The sequence below is a fragment of the Rhipicephalus microplus genome, chromosome 10 (assembly GCF_043290135.1).
Source record: "Rhipicephalus microplus isolate Deutch F79 chromosome 10, USDA_Rmic, whole genome shotgun sequence".
Taxonomy (NCBI): Eukaryota; Metazoa; Arthropoda; class Arachnida; order Ixodida; family Ixodidae; genus Rhipicephalus; species Rhipicephalus microplus.
In genome coordinates this window covers 58,205,489-58,225,213 of record NC_134709.1, presented here as the reverse complement: position 1 = coordinate 58,225,213, position 19,725 = coordinate 58,205,489, and the positions used below count along the sequence as shown (strand labels likewise).

The 19,725-nt window shown below is 46.6% G+C and overlaps 1 protein-coding gene across 1 annotated transcript in view; it reads right to left on the bottom strand.

Moving 5' to 3' along the window:
• Positions 1-5,750: 5,750 nt before the first annotated feature.
• Positions 5,751-19,725, bottom strand: part of LOC142774415 (nuclear pore glycoprotein p62-like) — an 83,685-nt gene continuing 69,710 nt past the window's right edge. The window contains exons 8-9 of the mRNA XM_075874775.1: positions 10,915-10,981; positions 5,751-5,890 (exon numbers count right to left, since the gene is read on the bottom strand). Coding sequence (XP_075730890.1) covers positions 5,814-5,890; positions 10,915-10,981 — 144 coding nt within the window. The 3' untranslated portion in view covers positions 5,751-5,813. The remainder of the gene's footprint in view (positions 5,891-10,914; positions 10,982-19,725) is intronic.

The following is a 19,725-nucleotide window of genomic DNA, read 5'->3' as shown; positions in this document are numbered from 1 at the left end:
CTCAACAACAGTACGAGATGTGGTGTCGTTTAGCTTTTCAACTTCGGGAAAGTTGGAGAAGGCATCATACACGCACAAGTAAGAACTCCCGGCATACTGAAAAATATCGATGCCGACCCTGTACCAAGCATAATGCGGCGTTTCTCGCATAAGAAATGACTCCCGTTGTAGTTGATAAGTATATTTCCTGCAGACAGCAGAACCTTTGAGCATCCTTTCGATGTCGGCGTTGAGTCCGGGCCAGAAGACTAGCTGAAGAGCTCTTATTTTAGTCCTATTGAAACCCAAGTGGCCCTCATGTATTCGTTGAAGCATTTCCGCCCTCATTGATTTCGGTATGACTACTTTAGTCCCTTTTAGCAAAATGCCTTCTACCAGCGGTGATTCCGCCGCGAATGGCTTCATGCTGCCGAACAAGCTACAGTGTTCTCTTATTAATCATATGACTGACTGAAGATCAGGATCTTTCTCAGTGGCTTCAACAAGCCGACTCAGTGTTTTGCTGCTCACCATGTCCGTGACCACACCTACTGCACGCACCTCTACGTCGTCCTGGGAAGGCCCGATGCGCGGTGGTTTTTTGGGAGCCCTTGATAACATGTCGGCCAGCAGTAACTCTTTTCCTGAAACAAAGTGAAGGGAATAATCATATTTCAACAGGCGCAGAAAGAAACGTTGAAGCCTTTGTGGCATATTGCCGATTCCTTTTGACGCAATTGCTAAAAGTGGGCGGTGATCTGTCTCGACAAAAATTTTCCTGTCGTAGACAAAATAGTGACATTTTTCAGATTCAAATGTTATTCTCATTGTTTATTTTTCTATTTGTGAGTATCTTTGCTCCATGTCAGTCATGACACGCGACGCGTAGGCCACAGGACGGCAGCTATTTCCATGACGCTGCAACAGCGCAGCTCCTAGCCCATCTTTTGATGCGTCCGTGCTGATCTTGGTTTCCCTGGCTGGACCAAGAATAGCTATATATATATATATATATATATATATATATAGTACAGGTGTGCTGCTTAGAACTGTGCAGGTAGCTGCCCACTCGGTGGTGTGCTTTTCCGTCCACTCGAAGATTGTGTCCTTTTTAATAAGACCGTGCAACAACTTTGTCTTGTCAGTCAGACGTGGGATATACTTGCCAAAGTAATTTGCCACACCAAGCATTCGCTGAGCCGCCCGCTTATCAGTCGGGCGTGGCATTTCCGCTATTGACGCACTGAACGCGGGATTCGGCTTTATCCCATTTTGACTGATGATGTCACCCAAGAACTCAACCTATCTGCATACAAACTTGCATTTGGCTGCATTAAACGTCAGACCCACATTATTTGCTAGTTCTACCGCCCCACGAAGGCGCTCGTCGTGTTCTGCCCGGGTAGCACCCCATACCAGGACGTCATCGACATACACGCGCACGCCTGGTGCTCGATCGAAAATTGAACTCAACGTTTTTTGAAACACTTCAGGCGCTGACGCAATGCCAAACGGCAGTCTCAAGAAATGGTAATGCCCAAAGGGAGTATTGAACGTACAGATGCATGCTTGATGTGGCCGAATCCAATGGAATCTGATGGAAACCCGAGTTTGCATCGACGCGAGAGAAATAGTTAGCACCCGCCAGTTCTGCCTCGATGTCATCTCGCTTCGGCATCTGATAGTGCTCGCGCTTCAGGAACTGGTTAATGCTCCTAGGGTCCATGCAAACCCTCAGTTTGCCATCCTTTTTTCTAGCAATGACAAGAGGACTCACCCAATCTGTTGGTTCACTGATCCTTTCAATGATGTGGGCTTCTTACATGCGTTGCAGCTCCGCCCGCAGTGGTTCTTTGAGTGTCAAGGGGACGCGTCGCGCTGGCTTTATCACTGGTATGGAATCTTCGCGCAAGACCATCCTGTATGGGCAGGCTACACAGCCGGTACCTTGGAAAAGCTGCGGGAATTCTTGGAGCACTTTGTCAGAGCTTTGGGCATCCACTGTGTCGATTGAACGCACCAACAATCCCAGCACCTCCGTTGCGCGTAGTCCAAGTATCGCTTGTTTGCTCTTCTTCACTATGAAAAAGGTAAAGGTGCCAGACTTGTCATTCATGACCACTGGCAGGGTGGCCACACCGAAGTGTTTGACGACGTCGCCACTGTATGACTGAAGGACGGAGCTGCTGGGCTTTAGGTCACCATGCGCTTGGAATTTGCAAAAGACAGAATACGGCAGCAAGTTGGCCTAGGATTTAGTGTCTACTTTCAGAATAACCTGCCGGTTGGCTACTTTGGCTACGACCGTCCAGTCAACTGTCCCTTCAATGGCGCACACTCTGACATTGAGGATGTCGAAGTTGTTCTCGTCGTGTACTACGGCACCGACGGCAGGCTCTTTCCGGCAGCATGCCGCGAAGTGGTTGGCCCTCTTGCACGTGAAACATGTCTTCCCGAACGCCGGGCATTTGTTACGATCGTGCGTTCGATTGCATCTACCGCATGTGAACCGTTGACGCTGTTTCACGGACGCTACGTGCTTATCTGCTTGGGCCCAGGTCTCATTTTTGTGAGCTGACACTTCGGCCGCTTTGCATATCTGTTCTGCCTTGAGCAGCGTGAGGTCTTTCATCAACTTTGAGCATCTTTTAGCGTAACTTCAGATTATTCGTGCCAAATACAATTTGGTCACGAATTATAGAGTCACTCAATGTTGATAAGTTTAAGTCTGAGTTAGCTTCCTCATGTCGCACAGGAATCGTTCAAAAGGTTTCCCTTCGGCTGGACTTCTTGAACGAAACGCATACCTCTTGTAGACTTCATTCTGTTGCTGCTGACAGTATGCTTCAAACTTGCTCACAACTGTTGCGTAGTCATCCTTGTCTTCTTCCGCCGTAAAAGTGAAGTTGTTAAATACCTCCAGCGCATTGTCTCCAGCAACACTCAGCAGCAGCACCGTCTTAGCAGCCTCCGTCCATGGTTCTTTGGTTGATGCTGTTGCTTTCAGGAAGAGCTCGAGCTTCTGCTTAAACAACGCCCACTTCTTTGCGATGTTCCCGGACGGAAGCAGCTGATCGGGTGGCTTGAGGAGTTCCATTTTTCTAGCATACTGTCGTAACGCCTCTTCGTTTCTTCAAGCCATTTCACGGTAGGCCAACAATTGGCCCACTTCTGACACCATGTATCAGTCAGCTAAAGCAGGAACAGAAAGAATGTTTATTGATAGCTGCCGTTAGGTTTTATAGAGGCTGGCGTCAGCACTTGGTGGGAGACGGTACTCGTACGCACAGCGCATTCATATCTTGCACGATACAACCATGTCATGTCACCCTAAATCCAGCTACTAAAGGCAGTGTTGAAGAACGCGAGTGCTTGCGTCACAATTAAGCCACCATGGCATGAACTGAATACTGCATAAGGTTAGGTTACTGCATTACTTAGCCCTAAATTATTGAATTTTATTATGTTGGTTCTTTAGACTTGTTACGCAATGTAGATATGTTTATGTGAGTCATTGCAGATCTTTGAGCGAAGGTCCGTATCAGACTGCCGTGGGCACTGGCCAAGATATGAAGCACTGCCTGGAAGTTGTTCAAGACCTGCCAGATTACCCCTTCTGTGTGCTAGGTGTGAAGCTTTGCAAGCTGGAAGGAAAACCTGCATGGTCATAGACTGATGCACCGTGCTGTTAGACTGAAAAGAAGCCGAAATTTCCAGCATGCAGTGACTGGTGTGCACAACCAAGATAACTGCTAGAATCTTGACACTACAGGTAATGTTTAGATGTGTGAATATACGAGCACTTAAAATGATGGTACGGGTATAGCAGTATTCAAATTAGCTTTGGGATCAATGTAAATTATTCGCAATTTCGAAGCACTCGAAATGAAGAAGAAAATCACGTCATATCGTACGAAGTGAATAACGATAAAGCAGTTTGCTTCGGAGGTTCAATCTATTAAACTGGGAATTCTCTGTATATGCACTCGACCATCATACAAATACGTGCCCTATAAGGGGCAGCGAATGTCTTAGGACATTAAACCCCAAGAATTATAAATATTATAGCATAGACTCGTTGCAGTGCCCCCTTCCTATTCCGCGAAAATAGATAGATTCGACCGATAGTTGCAAGCACCCCATGCCTTCCAGCAGTGCAAATTATGGGCGCACCAACGGAGGCGATCGTGTTGGTTGCGTGTCGCGTCGGAGCTCGCGATTTTCTTGCATTAACTTGGTGTTAAAACTAGATAACCTGTCTATTGGCAAACTAGTGTATAACAGTAAAACTTGTGTGCACCGTGTCCCTGAACCAACTTGTGGCTTTTTTTTCTAGCTTCATTTGTGTGCGTTCTCCAGCAGTCATTAGGCATATTTGATTGCCAGACGCAAATTTAACAAGGAATTGAGCCTCTAAGGCATAAGCGGAAAGCTTTTATATTCTCGGAAGGGGTCGGGCATCTAGTTAGCTCATTCAATTTTCTCTCTTGTTCTCTCTAGCTCTCTCTCTCTCTCTCTCTCTCTCTGTGCAGGTGTGTATTTACGTGTGTGTGCATGTGTGGAGGGATCGCCTTATCAACAGTGTTAAGAAGCTAATTAGCAAATTATGTGACATAATGCAACTATCATTTTATTTACACGTACGCATACATCCCGTACTTATCTTGCACAAAGGCTGTGCAAATGCCAGAATTTTTGTCGTACTGTGACTTCATTCTCAATGTGACTTGACCAGCAGTCAGCTGAAAAAAAAAGTCTTTGTAAATGAGTGAATGCAGTGGGTAGCACGAATGCATGGACTTTCTTCAGGGTTGCTGCTTGTCGCCACTTTGCTGACCAACAGCGAATGCAGAGTGACTGCATCTATCTTTGCTTCCACGAAATATGCCAGCAATCTCCAGATTAACCCTGGACTATCTGCTGCCCATGAAATGCTGTGCAACACCTTCACATTGAGGGTCTGTTATCCTACAAAACTGTTTGAAGATGTCCCAATGCTTACGAAATTTATTTCACCTTGAAATGGTGCACTTTTCAGACGCCATACATTGAGTTAAGCGTTTTTAGTGTCTACGTCAAATCAGGTTTGGGACCTGTATCATCAATTTACAACATTCTAAAGCCTGGTGCGACATTTCACAATGAAGCTCGTATTTAACCTCCATATACAACTTCAGTGCGATTCATCATCGCGTCTGCATTTTTTTCTTAGTGATGATAGAGGGTTTCATTGACATTGTGCAGTGTAGCGGCATATTCATACTCTTTTGCATTATACTGCACGTCAAGCTGGGAAACTTGAAAATTGACCCTCTACCAACCTCTGTGGTCGCTATGCTTTCTTCATTTTTCAGTGCCTGTTGCGTTCTTTGGTCAGTCTCTGCTGGTTTAGAGTTTCGAACTTGGCAATCTACACTCGACACTCTTGTTCGAAGGAGAGCTCACCAGCAGTCCAGCTCTTGATGTGTGGGCCAATGGGGGCAGGCTTGTCTGCATCTGTCTTTGGGAAGGAAGTTTTGCACACTTCTATCATTGTATCCGTCAGTCTACAAAGGTGCAATTTTATTTCAAGCCTTTTCTGCAACGTCATTCAATCAAATGTGCTCAGTTTTGAGGATTGGGTTAAAGTACTTTGAAACCTCAATATAACGAGAAGATATAACAAATTATCAGTTATAATGAAGTGAATGAAAAGTTTTTCAAAACATGCAGTGAGAATGTACCTTAAAGAATTTTTAGATATAAATAGCTCAATTTTGTGTAAGGTTCAATTTTCGAGAGACAAAATAATTTTATTGACGCTGAAATGATGCAGCTCGAGGGTTGCCATGGCATTAGCCTTTCAGCACTGGGTCCTCCTTCTGCTGCTCACAGGCATGCTTGAGCTCCGCCAGCTTCTGCTGCAAAACAGCTGTGGTACAAGTAAGAGTTTAGCACTACATCCTGAGGAGCGGTCATCAATGTAACATCACCGATTAAACTTCATGAGCAATTGTTCCCTATGATTGGAAAGTTGCAAACGTCATCCCGGTTCGTAAATCAGGTGATAAAAAGCTCGTCGAAAATTACAGGCCCATCTCACTAACAGCAATTTTTTGTAAGTTATTCGAGCACATCATATACAGTGAAACACCTGGAGTCAATAAACTTCTTCACACCATCCCAGCCTGATTTCAGAAACAGAAGTTCATGTTTAACTCAGCTAGTTGAGTTTGAAAATTGCATTGTACAATCCTAAGGCAGTAAGGCTAAAGTAGATGCAGTGTTCGTTGATTTTCATAAAGCCTTTGATACAGTCCCACACAACATTTTAGAATTTACAATGCTCTTTGCAAACATGAACCTTAAAGTTATTACTTGGATAAAGGACTACCTGAACGGTTTACAGCAGAGCTTAGTACTTAACGGCTCAAAATCATCCACGGTAGCCATTACGTCCGGTATAACAAAAGAGGACCTTTGCTGTTCCTGATTTATATTAATAGTATAGCTGATGGTGTTACCTTTCCCATTTACTTATTCACGGATGATTGCGTAGTGTTTAGAGAGATCGAATATCACATCGATGCAGAAATTTCGTAAAATGATTTGTGCAGAATATCAGCATGGTGTCAGAAATGATAAAGAAGTCTAAACGTCGGTAAATGTTGCTCTGTATCATTCATCTACCGTATTTAAAAACTAGACACAATGTACGAAATAAATCATTCAATAATCGGCAATGAATCTCATTATAAGTATTCGGGCGTCTATTTTTCCGACAATTTCAAGTGGATTAAACACATTGATATAACCGTGACAAGAGCCGGTAGGATGCTGTACTTTACACGGAGAAATTTTCAGCAAGCTTCCCAGACCGTGAAACAAAACCTTTATCTTATGTATGTCAGACTTGTAGATTATGCTTGTGTAATATGGGATTCCCATCAGCAATACCTGATTGACAGAGGGCACAAAGTTCAAAACCAAGCAGTCAGATTTGTTAGCAACAACTATACAATAGACTCATTTAATAGAACCTGAAGGGACCAAGAAAATAGGCTTCATTCAACAAGAGTTTCGTTTACCGAGAGATGTAAGGGTACAGAATAGAAGAATGAAAGCAATCTTGTCAGAAGCACTTGTTCCATTTAAGCAACAGTTCTGTTTAACAGATTTTTCATTTACAGAGAGTCTATTGTAGTTCCTTTGCGAGCATCACAGAAATGAAACAATGAAGTGGGAGCCACTGGTGGTAAGGAGGCAGAAACTGCACCTTAAATTTCTTTATAGCATTTATTACAATAGAAATGCCATTAACCCTCTTGAGTATCTGTTTGCACCGTTTGTGTCATATCGACGAGACCTTTCACGAAAAAAGATTAGAATACCCCCGCAAAACACACTCTTTTGGTAGTTTCTTCTTCATTAAAACCATACAAGAATGAAACTGTCCGCTTGACGATATTGTTAATGAAAGTGATAACGAATCATTTTTCTTTTCTTCCCTGTAGCAACGCCCACAATACCACTTCCAATAAGAATGATTTGTTGCCTTAAAGCGTTTCGGTGTTAAAAATGTCCGACTTTGTTATTTATAATTTATGTCGTTAACCATTACTAAAGTGTGTTTCTCCAGAAAGTATCTTGTGCATTGCTCCATTCGTTGTATCTATTGTATAGATTGCGAACTGCATTGTGAAATTACTCCGGCATACTGCCCCTTCGTAATACCTGAGAGGGATGTAGGTGAATTGTGAATAAATAAATAAATAAATAAATAAATAAATAAATAAATAAATAAATAAATAAATAAATAAAAACAAGTAAACATCAACACAACTATAAATCCATCTACACAATCAACAAGACATGCTGTTCACTGGCACACAACACTACCGCATCGTAAAATATGCATCACGGCTACTGCGATGTTGCCTACCCAAAATGTACTAAACAAATCCAAACAGCTGACAGTTTACACTTAATGCCTAAAATGTTCGACTTCAAATAAAAGTCCCTTGAATGCTTTGTTTTCCTTTGTAAACACTACATCTTGAGGGGTTTTAACACTCCTGTATTTCGGATTGTGAGTTCAAGTTTGTGCCTACAACTAAATCTCGTTCAGTATCGCACATTGTTGCCATTGTGACCGGATGACGCGGCTAGAAAGGGTGGCACTCAGGGTCCGTGCCTCCATCCTTAAAATTTTTGTCGCCACGTGCAAAATGAACATCTGCTTGCTTGCCCCCCCCCCTTAAGACAAAAGAGGTGCCTCCCTCCTTCCCCCCACCCCCAAAAAATATTCTGCATACAACCCTGCTCAAAAGCATTATCGGTTATCAGTGCAGTAGGCCTATCACAGGAGTGGAGGCTATAGAAAACCGAGAGATAAATAAATGTGAATGAGACACGTGTCACAAAAAGGGATGATAGGAGGGCGATTTATTATGATTTAGCTTTTTCTCTTACAATATGCTTTGACCAATTCATGCAAGCATATATAATGCAAATTTCTCATAAGACTGCATGTGGTAACTTAATTGGATTGTTTGCAGGGCCTGCATTACAGTATGTTAAGGCCCGATTTAGTGTGGCTCTGAAAATGCATGCAAGACCCTTGTAGTTCTTTAACATGCTGCTGTAGCTCTGACCACACAGGTGTTTTACATTTCACCCCCACAGACATGCATATGTCTGCAAAATAGACTGACCTCACTCAGACTTGCTCAACACACACATTTATACTTGGGACTCGCTAGGACTCACACTCACCAAAATTTTCCTCAAGCGGACTCGCTCAAACTCAAACTCGCACCTCGATCTGAGTCTGAGCGAGTCGACTCATGAGTGAGTTGGCCGACATATGCAGACTTGGCCATTGTGATGGATAAATTGGATCGTTTTTTCTGCCATCTCTAGAAGCTGTCACCTACATAAAAAAAACCCGAAATCTTGGATGAAAAAAGGTGTACTTAAAGGGCTCGTTTTTTTCTGATTAAGCAAAACTTTAATTATAGCTAACAGTCCACAAAGTGAAGGAAAGTATAAGATCTCATTTGTCGTAATTAGTACGATGTAAATGTGAGGAAAAAAAGTGGACGATAGGACGACTTGACGCTGGCAGAGACTGAACCTGCGACCTTTGCGAATAGCGCGTCTGATGCTCTTTGTACTGAGCTTCAGGGGCAGTCATCCCCCTGTCCACTTTATATGGGCCGCTTTGCAGAAATGACACCAATAAACGTAACTGGCCGACACTTGTGACGTTCTGTTTGAACATGAAGAAAGATGCACGAAAAAGCACAGGTAGTACACGACACGAGCGCTATGTTCATTTCTTTCCCCCTGTATAAAAGTGGCATGTTTCCATTCGTGCCCTTGTGGTGAACTGCCTGTTGTTTTTATTTGTGTCTATCTTAGTATTCAAACAGCGCATCACAGGAGTCAACCATGTACAACCAATTAGCCCCCACTTCGGCCCTTCAGACATGAATGACACAGAAAACGGTGTCACACTCTTGATAACTGGGATGTGTTTAAGGAACATACCTTCCATAAGTGAGACAAACAGACTGCGCTATTGCAACTGAATTCCAAGAACTTCTCACTACTTTATGGCCATGCAAAATAGACTGTGCATTGTAAGAGCCAATACTTCAGTCTAGGAAGAAAAAAGATTCCGTGGTTGAATGTAGCTAAACCAAACACTGTGGTAAAGCACGCCATGACAGTGTCCACATGACAAGTATAGGCACACTGTCAACAGTTTTCTTGCATCGCCAGTGCGGGGAGTCACGTACAGCACTCGAGGCCTCGAGGCACAAAGGAGGCTGATACAAAGTCCAGGACAACAAACCGACGCAAAGCATGTCAGTATATGTGACGAAACATGTGGGAGGAGGAAATAGACCTTGGCTGAGATTAAAAGTAAAATGCAAGCAAAAACACGTGTGAAGAGGAAATTAACCTTGGCTTAGCTTTAAGGCCAAATTTAAGCACAAACACGTGCAAGGAACAAATTGACCTTGGCTGAGCTCTAAGCCCACACGGAAGCACAAACATTTTCGAGGAGAAAATTGACCTTGGCTGAGCTGCAAGCCCAAATATAAGCACAAACGTGTGCAAGGAGAAAATTGACTTTGCCTGAGCTTCAAAACTAAAATGTATGCACCAACGTGTGCAAAGACGAAATTGGCCTTGGCTTAGGTCTAAGGCCTAATGTAGGCACAAACTTGTGCAAGGAGGAGTTTGATCTTGGCTGAGCTGAAAGCCCAAATGTAAGCACGAACGTGTGCTGGGAAGAAATTGACCTTGGCTGAGCTGCAAACCCAAATGTAAGCACAAACATGCGCACGGAGTAAATTGATGTAGGTTGGGCTTTAAGGCCAAATGTAAGCACAAGCATGCGCGAGGAGAAATTTGACCTTGGCTGAGCTGCAAGCCCAAATGTAACTATGAAGATGTGCAAGGAGGAAATTGACTTTGGCTCAGCTGCAAGCCTAAATGTAAGCAGAAATGTGTGCAAAAAGGAAATTGACCTTGGCTGAGCAACAAGCCCAAAGGTAAGCAAAAACATGTGCGAGGAGTAAATTTACCTTGGTCTAGCTTAAAAAGAGATGTCAAGGCACTGATCAGCGCCTGTCGGCTCCTCTGCCATCTAAGGCCAAATGTAAGCACAAATGTGTACAATCAGGAATTTGACCTTAACTGAGCTGCAAGCCCCAATGAAGCACAAACCTGTGCAATGAGGAAATTAACCTTGGCTGAGCTTCAAGGTAAAATGCATGCAAAAAACATGTGGGAGGAGGACACTGATCTTAGTTGAGCTGCGAAGTCAAGTGCATCCACTGTCATTTTTTGGGTTTGTACAGGTAGGGGGTAGAGGCTATCGACCTATAATGGTGTAATAGCATTATAAATGATAAATGTGACAGCCACGTTGCAATGGCTCACCTGATTTTTTTTCTATCCACTTGAGGGCATCCACCTGGGAGCTCAGCACTTTAGAGATCTGCTGAAGCTGCACGGAAGGAAGTGATCTCCAGTTAATGGCACATCAAACAGCAACGAAAAAATTCGAATGAAGTACATTAGCTTTTTTGTGTGTACACCTTTTTAGAGGAGAGAAAACATAAGAAAAACATCTTGGAGGAGAGTAACATCATGTGTTGATAGTATCGATTTCACTCAGCAGTACGGGAGCAGACTAGTTCTGCTGATGCATGCTGAATGTATTCAACAGCATGGTTACGAAAGACTTCAATCCCCAGTCGGGGTTATTATCTAAACTGCAGTGCAAATTCTGATAAACAAGTGACTAATGTTACGGTAGGTGCAGAGAATTTACGTGGCCCCTGCACAGCACCAAAGCTTAGCCTGACAATAGAAAGTTTCTAGCAGGCCTTTTCAGCCACTTCTGTTGATCAGTTTGGAATTATTGTTACTAGAGCCGTCAGAAAAGCACATTTCCCTGCCACTTCTGTTGATCGGTTTGGAATTATTCTGTTACTAGAGCGGTCAGAAAAGCACATTTCCCTAAACAGGGCCACCGATTGCCCGCTGGCAGCTGTTGCTTTAACGCAGCCTCCACGGCTCGGTGGACGATCCAAAGTTGGTCTGAGAGTTCTGGACTGAGCATCACCAAGACACATCTCGCATTTTTATTCTAATTAGACAGTGCCACTTACCTCTACAGAGCACCAGAACATTCTACTTTACACTTTGGTCACGATTCTCAAAAACATTACTGGCATGAGTGACGAATGTTTCAAGCAAGACACCAGCACTTCTCGTTTACACTTCACTCACAAAAAAATTTGTGATGAAGAGATAGGCTAGCACCCTTCAGCGATGATGCAATCACTTTACGCAGTATTTTAGTCAGCTGAAACACTTGAAACATTGTACCATTGGCATGAAAAACATGCTTTGAGGCTGGCTTGGCTGGAGGTTTGACTTAGCTGGAAGCCACCAACATTGCCCGACACAATCTAAAATAACCGTGGCTTTATCGTACATAGAGCGGCGTGGTCAAGTTTGATATTTTTGCACCCTATTTCTAAAAAAACAATGCCACTAATTTTATCCTTTGTAGCTGGTAGTCCCTCGTATTACTGTCCGTTAAAAGCGAGCCTCACTCCATTAATTCAATACACAGACCTAAGGCTGAATAATGGTTCATTGCACCCAAAAGTCTGTTGTAGGCGGGTTCATACACACCCATGTGCTGTTATTGTTTACCTGAAAACAATCTTCCTCTAGGTTTGTTCGCATCTGTCGTTAATATTTTCTTCGTACCTACCAATGCCACCAGTGTACTTAATTATGCAACCTGATAAGTAAATCAATAGGTAGACATGACGTATGCTCCATCCTGCCATCTTCTTTTGTTCACAATTTAGCGCACTACAGAAATATCCCTGCCTGAAAAGTTGGAGCGTCACGTTTTCTGGGATCACGTATCTTTCAACACAAAAGTGTTTCACGACGGGGTCCACTAAGACTTCAGTGACGTATTTCCATTAGGGAAATGACGCCGAAAAAATATGGATGACTAGAAAACAAAGTTCCGTCAACTGGAGTTGGACCCATGACCACTCGGTATACGACAACAGATCCCAGGCACACAATTAAGTCCACAAACTTCATAGGCTTTAAAAACATGCCTTTTATATCTAACAATGTCCTCTCACAGCAGTCTTGGTAAAGCACGGTAATGCATCACGTCTGTGACATCTATGATTTGTTCCTTGACAGCATTGTTTCAAGGTGTCCATTCCATTCGGTACGTTTGCAATAGAAGTGAGTTTTGTAAATGCCTTAAGGGCTCCATCAACTGGCGACCATGCCCTAAGAGTCCATGCCCTGAGAGCGGGCCTAAGGAGCTTCGCTTCTAAAAATAGCTTTACAACGCCCACCGGCTTCACCTGGCTGTAACTTCGATTTTCCCACTTACGCTCCCCCCCCCCCCCACGAAAAATCACGGCCGGCCAGTAAGAAAGACAAGACGCACGTTGCGTCTCCTTCTCGGGGTTCAATAATTGCCACATGTCGCGCCTTACCCGAATCAGTCAGGCTCGTGTAGATGTCATATCACTTTCTCTGGTTCTGCTCTTACAATTACTAGTGAAGCTAACACAAGCATCTATGACCACATGGCTTGTTTGATCATTAATGATGAACGTTTGTCATCCAGATAGACATGACTAAGCGGCGTCAACCTGAATGTATACAACTGGGAAAACAAAAAAACGCTAAGTTCTAACCGCGTCAACTGGGACGGTGGGGCATCGAAAAAACCGCGTCAGCCGGGGCGGGTGAAAAAGAAAAAACGGCGTTGGCCAACTAAAACGAAAAAAAAGCGCCCGCGCTCGAGACGTCTGGGTTCGCCACTGTGACCAAGCGAGTGTGCTGCCAGCCGGGGTGGCCAAATAAATGCCAAGTCGGAACCGCGTCAGCCGGGGTGGTGCGGAAACTGAAAAACCGCGTCTACCGGGTGGCGGCGCACCGACAAAACCGCGTCACCCGGGGTGGGAAAAAAATGGAAAAAAACTGCGGTTTATGTTCGGGTTTCACACAACTGGGTGCGGTCCGCAGAGTTTTTCAAACACTGTGTGGCTCGATAGGCGACCGTGAGAAGTGGGAAATAAGAAAAAACTCAAAAGTTCGAATTGCCTCAGCCGGGGCGAGCAAAAAGAAAAGACCACGTCAGTCGGGGCGAGCGAAGAAAAAAAAACGCGTCTGCCGGAGTGAATGCCAAAGAAAACAAAGGAAAAAAAAAACGCCCGCGCTTAAGCCCGGGTTCGGCACCACCGGGGAAACTGTGGCAAACAAACACGGTGATCGAGTGAGTGGGCTGCCAGCCGGAGAGGCCAAAGAATGCGAAGTCTGAAGCGCGTCAGCCGGGGCGGCATGAAAATAAGAAAAAAAAGAAAAGCGTTGGTTCGACCATTTACCTGCATTCGTTTGAGCACCTCTTTCTAGTGCTCTGTTGAACGCGCGCCACTCGTTACGCACGGCACTGTTTCTTCGTTTTCTCCGACACCTCTTTTTCGGCGGCATGTGGCAGGCACACCGCATTGCACTCTCGTTCTTTTTCTTTTTTCCGACACCTTTTGCCCGTCACCTCCTTTCGGTGACCTGTTGCTCGTGGCACAAGTTCGCTTCCTCTGACACCTCTTGCACGCTTACCGCACAGCACGGCAGTCGCGTTCGTTTTTTTTTTCAACACCTTTTGCTTGACACCACGCCGTGGTGCCCAGTTGCACACACGCCGCTCCTGCGCACAGCACTCTACCGCACAGCATGGTAGTCTCGTTAGTTCCATATGCACGGCACTGTGCATTGTACTACTGCACTTTGCAAGCCTTTTTCGAGTCCCGACCGCGCGGTTTCTTTCGTACTTCGCGTGGCTCCGGGTCAAGGCTTTTTCCAGTTTCGACTGCCTGGTTCCAGTTTTGACCGCTTCTGGTCGAAAATTTTTCACCTTTCGACCGCGTGGTTACTTTCGTACTTCACGGGGCTCCGGGTCGAACCTTTTTCATCTTTCGACTGCGTGGAGCCCTTCGTACTTCACGCGGCTTTGAGTCAAGCCTTTCTCTACCGCGTGGTTCCTTTCGTACTTCACGCGGCTTTGAGTCACGCCTTTCTCTACCGCGTGGTTCCTTTCGTACTTCACGCGGCTTTGAGTCAAGCCTTTCTCTACCGCGTGGTTCCTTTCGTACTTCACGCGGCTTTGAGTCAAGTCTTTCTGAACCGCGTGGTTCCTTTCGTACTTCACGCGGCTTTGAGTGACGCCTTTCTCTACCGCGTGGTTCCTTTCGTACTTCACGCGGCTTTGAGTCAAGCCTTTCTCTACCGCATGGTTCCTTTCGTACTTCACGCGGCTTTGAGTCACGCCTTTCTCTACCGGGTGGTTCCTTTCGTACTTCACGCGGCTTTGAGTCAAGCCTTTCTCTACCGCGTGGTTCCTTTCGTACTTCACGCGGCTTTGAGTCACGCCTTTCTCTACCGCGTGGTTCCTTTCGTACTTCACGCGGCTTTGAGTCAAGCCTTTCTCTACCGCGTGGTTCCTTTCGTACTTCACGCGGCTTTGAGTCACGCCTTTCTCTACCGCGTGGTTCCTTTCGTACTTCACGCGGCTTTGAGTCAAGCCTTTCTCTACCGCGTGGTTCCTTTCGTACTTCACGCGGCTTTGAGTCACGCCTTTCTCTACCGGGTGGTTCCTTTCGTACTTCACGCGGCTTTGAGTCAAGCCTTTCTGAGCCGCGTGGTTCCTTTCGTACTTCACGCGGCTTTGAGTCAAGCCTTTCTCTACCGCGTGGTTCCTTTCGTACTTCACGCGGCTTTGAGTCAAGCCTTTCTCTACCGCGTGGTTCCTTTCGTACTTCACGCGGCTTTGAGTCACGCCTTTCTCTACCGCGTGGTTCCTTTCGTACTTCACGCGGCTTTGAGTCAAGCCTTTCTCTACCGCGTGGTTCCTTTCGTACTTCACGCGGCTTTGAGTCAAGTCTTTCTGAACCGCGTGGTTCCTTTCGTACTTCACGCGGCTTTGAGTCACGCCTTTCTCTACCGCGTGGTTCCTTTCGTACTTCACGCGGCTTTGAGTCAAGCCTTTCTCTACCGCGTGGTTCCTTTCGTACTTCACGCGGCTTTGAGTCACGCCTTTCTCTACCGGGTGGTTCCTTTCGTACTTCACGCGGCTTTGAGTCAAGCCTTTCTCTACCGCGTGGTTCCTTTCGTACTTCACGCGGCTTTGAGTCACGCCTTTCTCTACCGCGTGGTTCCTTTCGTACTTCACGCGGCTTTGAGTCACGCCTTTCTCTACCGCGTGGTTCCTTTCATACTTCACGCGGCTTTGAGTCAAGCCTTTCTCTACCGCGTGGTTCCTTTCGTACTTCACGCGGCTTTGAGTCAAGTCTTTCTGAACCGCGTGGTTCCTTTCGTACTTCACGCGGCTTTGAGTCACGCCTTTCTCTACCGCGTGGTTCCTTTCGTACTTCACGCGGCTTTGAGTCAAGCCTTTCTCTACCGCGTGGTTCCTTTCGTACTTCACGCGGCTTTGAGTCACGCCTTTCTCTACCGGGTGGTTCCTTTCGTACTTCACGCGGCTTTGAGTCACGCCTTTCTCTACCGGGTGGTTCCTTTCGTACTTCACGCGGCTTTGAGTCAAGCCTTTCTCTAGCGCGTGGTTCCTTTCGTACTTCACGCGGCTTTGAGTCACGCCTTTCTCTACCGCGTGGTTCCTTTCGTACTTCACGCGGCTTTGAGTCAAGCCTTTCTCTATCACGTGGTTCCTTTCGTACTTCACGCGGCTTTGAGTCACGCCTTTCTCTACCGCGTGGTTCCTTTCGTACTTCACGCGGCTTTGAGTCAAGCCTTTCTTTACCGCGTGGTTCCTTTCGTACTTCACGCTGCTTTGAGTCACGCCTTTCTCTACCGCGTGGTTCCTTTCGTACTTCACGCGGCTTTGAGTCAAGCCTTTCTCTACCGCGTGGTTCCTTTCGTACTTCACGCGGCTTTGAGTCAAGCCTTTCTCTACCGCGTGGTTCCTTTCGTACTTCACGCGGCTTTGAGTCAAGCCTTTCTCTACCGCGTGGTTCCTTTCGTACTTCACGCGGCTTTGAGTCAAGCCTTTCTCTACCGCGTGGTTCCTTTCGTACTTCACGCGGCTTTGAGTCACGCCTTTCTCTACCGCGTGGTTCCTTTCGTACTTCACGCGGCTTTGAGTCAAGCCTTTCTTTACCGCGTGGTTCCTTTCGTACTTCACGCTGCTTTGAGTCACGCCTTTCTCTACCGTGTGGTTCCTTTCGTACTTCACGCGGCTTTGAGTCAAGCCTTTCTCTACCGCGTGGTTCCTTTCGTACTTCACGCGGCTTTGAGTCACGCCTTTCTCTACCGGGTGGTTCCTTTCGTACTTCACGCGGCTTTGAGTCAAGCCTTTCTCTACCGCGTGGTTCCTTTCGTACTTCACGCGGCTTTGAGTCAAGCCTTTCTGAACCGCGTGGTTCCTTTTGTACTTCACGTGGCTTTGAGTCAAGCCTTTCTCTACCGCGTGGTTCCTTTCGTACTTCAAGCGGCTTTGAGTCAAGCCTTTCTGAACCACGTGGTTCCTTTCGTACTTCACGCGGCTTTGAGTCAAGCCTTTCTCTACCGCGTGGTTCCTTTCGTATTTCACGCGGCTTTGAGTCAAGCTTTTCTCAATTTCGTGGTTCCTTTCGTACTTCACGCGGCTTTGAGTCAAGCCTTTCTCTACCGCGTGGTTCCTTTCGTACTTCACGCGGCTTTGAGTCACGCCTTTCTCTACCGCGTGGTTCGTTTCGTACTTCACGCGGCTTTGAGTCACGCCTTTCTCTACCGCGTGGTTCCTTTCGTACTTCACGCGGCTTTGAGTCAAGCCTTTCTCTACCGCGTGGTTCCTTTCGTACTTCACGCGGCTTTGAGTCAAGCCTTTCTCAACCGCGTGGTTCCTTTTGTACTTCACGCGGCTTTGAGTCAAGCCTTTCTCTACGGCGTGGTTCGTTTCGTACTTCAAGCGGCTTTGAGTCAAGCCTTTCTCTACCGCGTGGTTCCTTTCGTACTTCCCGCGGCTTTGAGTCAAGCTTTTCTCAATTTCGTGGTTCCTTTCGTAATTCACGCAGCTTTGAGTCAAGCCTTTCTCTACCGCGTGGTTCCTTTCGTACTTCACGCGGCTTTGAGTCACGCCTTTTTCTACCGCGTGGTTCCTTTCGTACTTCACGCGGCTTTGAGTCAAGCCTTTCTCTACCGCGTGGTTCCTTTCGTACTTCACGCGGCTTTGAGTCAAGCCTTTCTCTACCGCGTGGTTCCTTTTGTACTTCACGCGGCTTTGAGTCAAGCCTTTCTCTACGGCGTGGTTTCTTTCGTACTTCACGCGTCTTTGAGTCAAGCCTTTCTCTACCGCTTGGTTCTTTTCGTACTTCACGCGGCTTTGAGTCACGCCTTTCTCTACCGCGTGGTTCCTTTCGTACTTCACGCGGCTTTGAGTCAAGCCTTTCTCTACCGCGTGGTTCCTTTCGTACTTCACGCGGCTTTGAGTCACGCCTTTCTCTACCGCGTGGTTCCTTTCGTACTTCACGCGGCTTCGAGTCAAGCCTTTCTCTACCGCGTGGTTCCTTTCGTGCTTCACGCGGCTTTGAGTCAAGCCTTTTTCAACCGCGTGGTTCATTTTGTACTTCACGCGGCTTTGAGTCAAGCCTTTCTTTACCGCGTGGTTCCTTTCATACTTCACGCGGCTTTGAGTCAAGCCTTTCTCTACCGCGTGGTTCCTTTCGTACTTCCCGCGGCTTTGAGTCAAGCCTTTCTCAATTGCGTGCCGCGTGGTTCCTTTTGTACTTCACGCGGCTTTGAGTCAAGCCTTTCTCTACCGCGTGGTTCCTTTCATACTTCACGCGGTTTTGAGTCAAGCCTTTCTCTACCGCGTGGTTCCTTTCGTACTTCACGCGGCTTTGAGTCGGGCCTTTCTCTACCGCGTGGTTCCTTTCGTACTTCACGCGGCTTTGAGTCAAGCCTTTCTCTACCGCGTGGTTCCTTTCGTACTTCACGCGGCTTTGAGTCACGCCTTTCTCTACCGCGTGGTTCCTTTCGTACTTCACGCGGCTTTGAGTCAAGCCTTTCTCTACCGCGTGGTTCCTTTCGTACTTCACGCGGCTTTGAGTCAAGTCTTTCTGAACCGCGTGGTTCCTTTCGTACTTCACGCGGCTTTGAGTCACGCCTTTCTCTAACGCGTGGTTCCTTTCGTACTTCACGCGGCTTTGAGTCAAGCCTTTCTCTACCGCGTGGTTCCTTTCGTACTTCACGCGGCTTTGAGTCACGCCTTTCTCTACCGGGTGGTTCCTTTCGTACTTCACGCGGCTTTGAGTCAAGCCTTTCTCTACCGCGTGGTTCCTTTCGTACTTCACGCGGCTTTGAGTCACGCCTTTCTCTACCGCGTGGTTCCTTTCGTACTTCACGCGGCTTTGAGTCACGCCTTTCTCTACCGGGTGGTTCCTTTCGTACTTCACGCGGCTTTGAGTCACGCCTTTCTCTACCGGGTGGTTCCTTTCGTACTTCACGCGGCTTTGAGTCAAGCCTTTCTCTAGCGCGTGGTTCCTTTCGTACTTCACGCGGCTTTGAGTCACGCCTTTCTCTACCGCGTGGTTCCTTTCGTACTTCACGCGGCTTTGAGTCAAGCCTTTCTCTACCGCGTGGTTCCTTTCGTACTTCACGCGGCTTTGAGTCACGCCTTTCTCTACCGCGTGGTTCCTTTCGTACTTCACGCGGCTTTGAGTCAAGCCTTTCTTTACCGCGTGGTTCCTTTCGTACTTCACGCTGCTTTGAGTCACGCCTTTCTCTACCGCGTGGTTCCTTTCGTACTTCACGCGGCTTTGAGTCAAGCCTTTCTCTACCGCGTGGTTCCTTTCGTACTTCACGCGGCTTTGAGTCAAGCCTTTCTCTACCGCGTGGTTCCTTTCGTACTTCACGCGGCTTTGAGTCAAGCCTTTCTCTACCGCGTGGTTCCTTTCGTACTTCACGCGGCTTTGAGTCAAGCCTTTCTCTACCGCGTGGTTCCTTTCGTACTTCACGCGGCTTTGAGTCACGCCTTTCTCTACCGCGTGGTTCCTTTCGTACTTCACGCGGCTTTGAGTCAAGCCTTTCTTTACCGCGTGGTTCCTTTCGTACTTCACGCTGCTTTGAGTCACGCCTTTCTCTACCGCGTGGTTCCTTTCGTACTTCACGCGGCTTTGAGTCAAGCCTTTCTCTACCGCG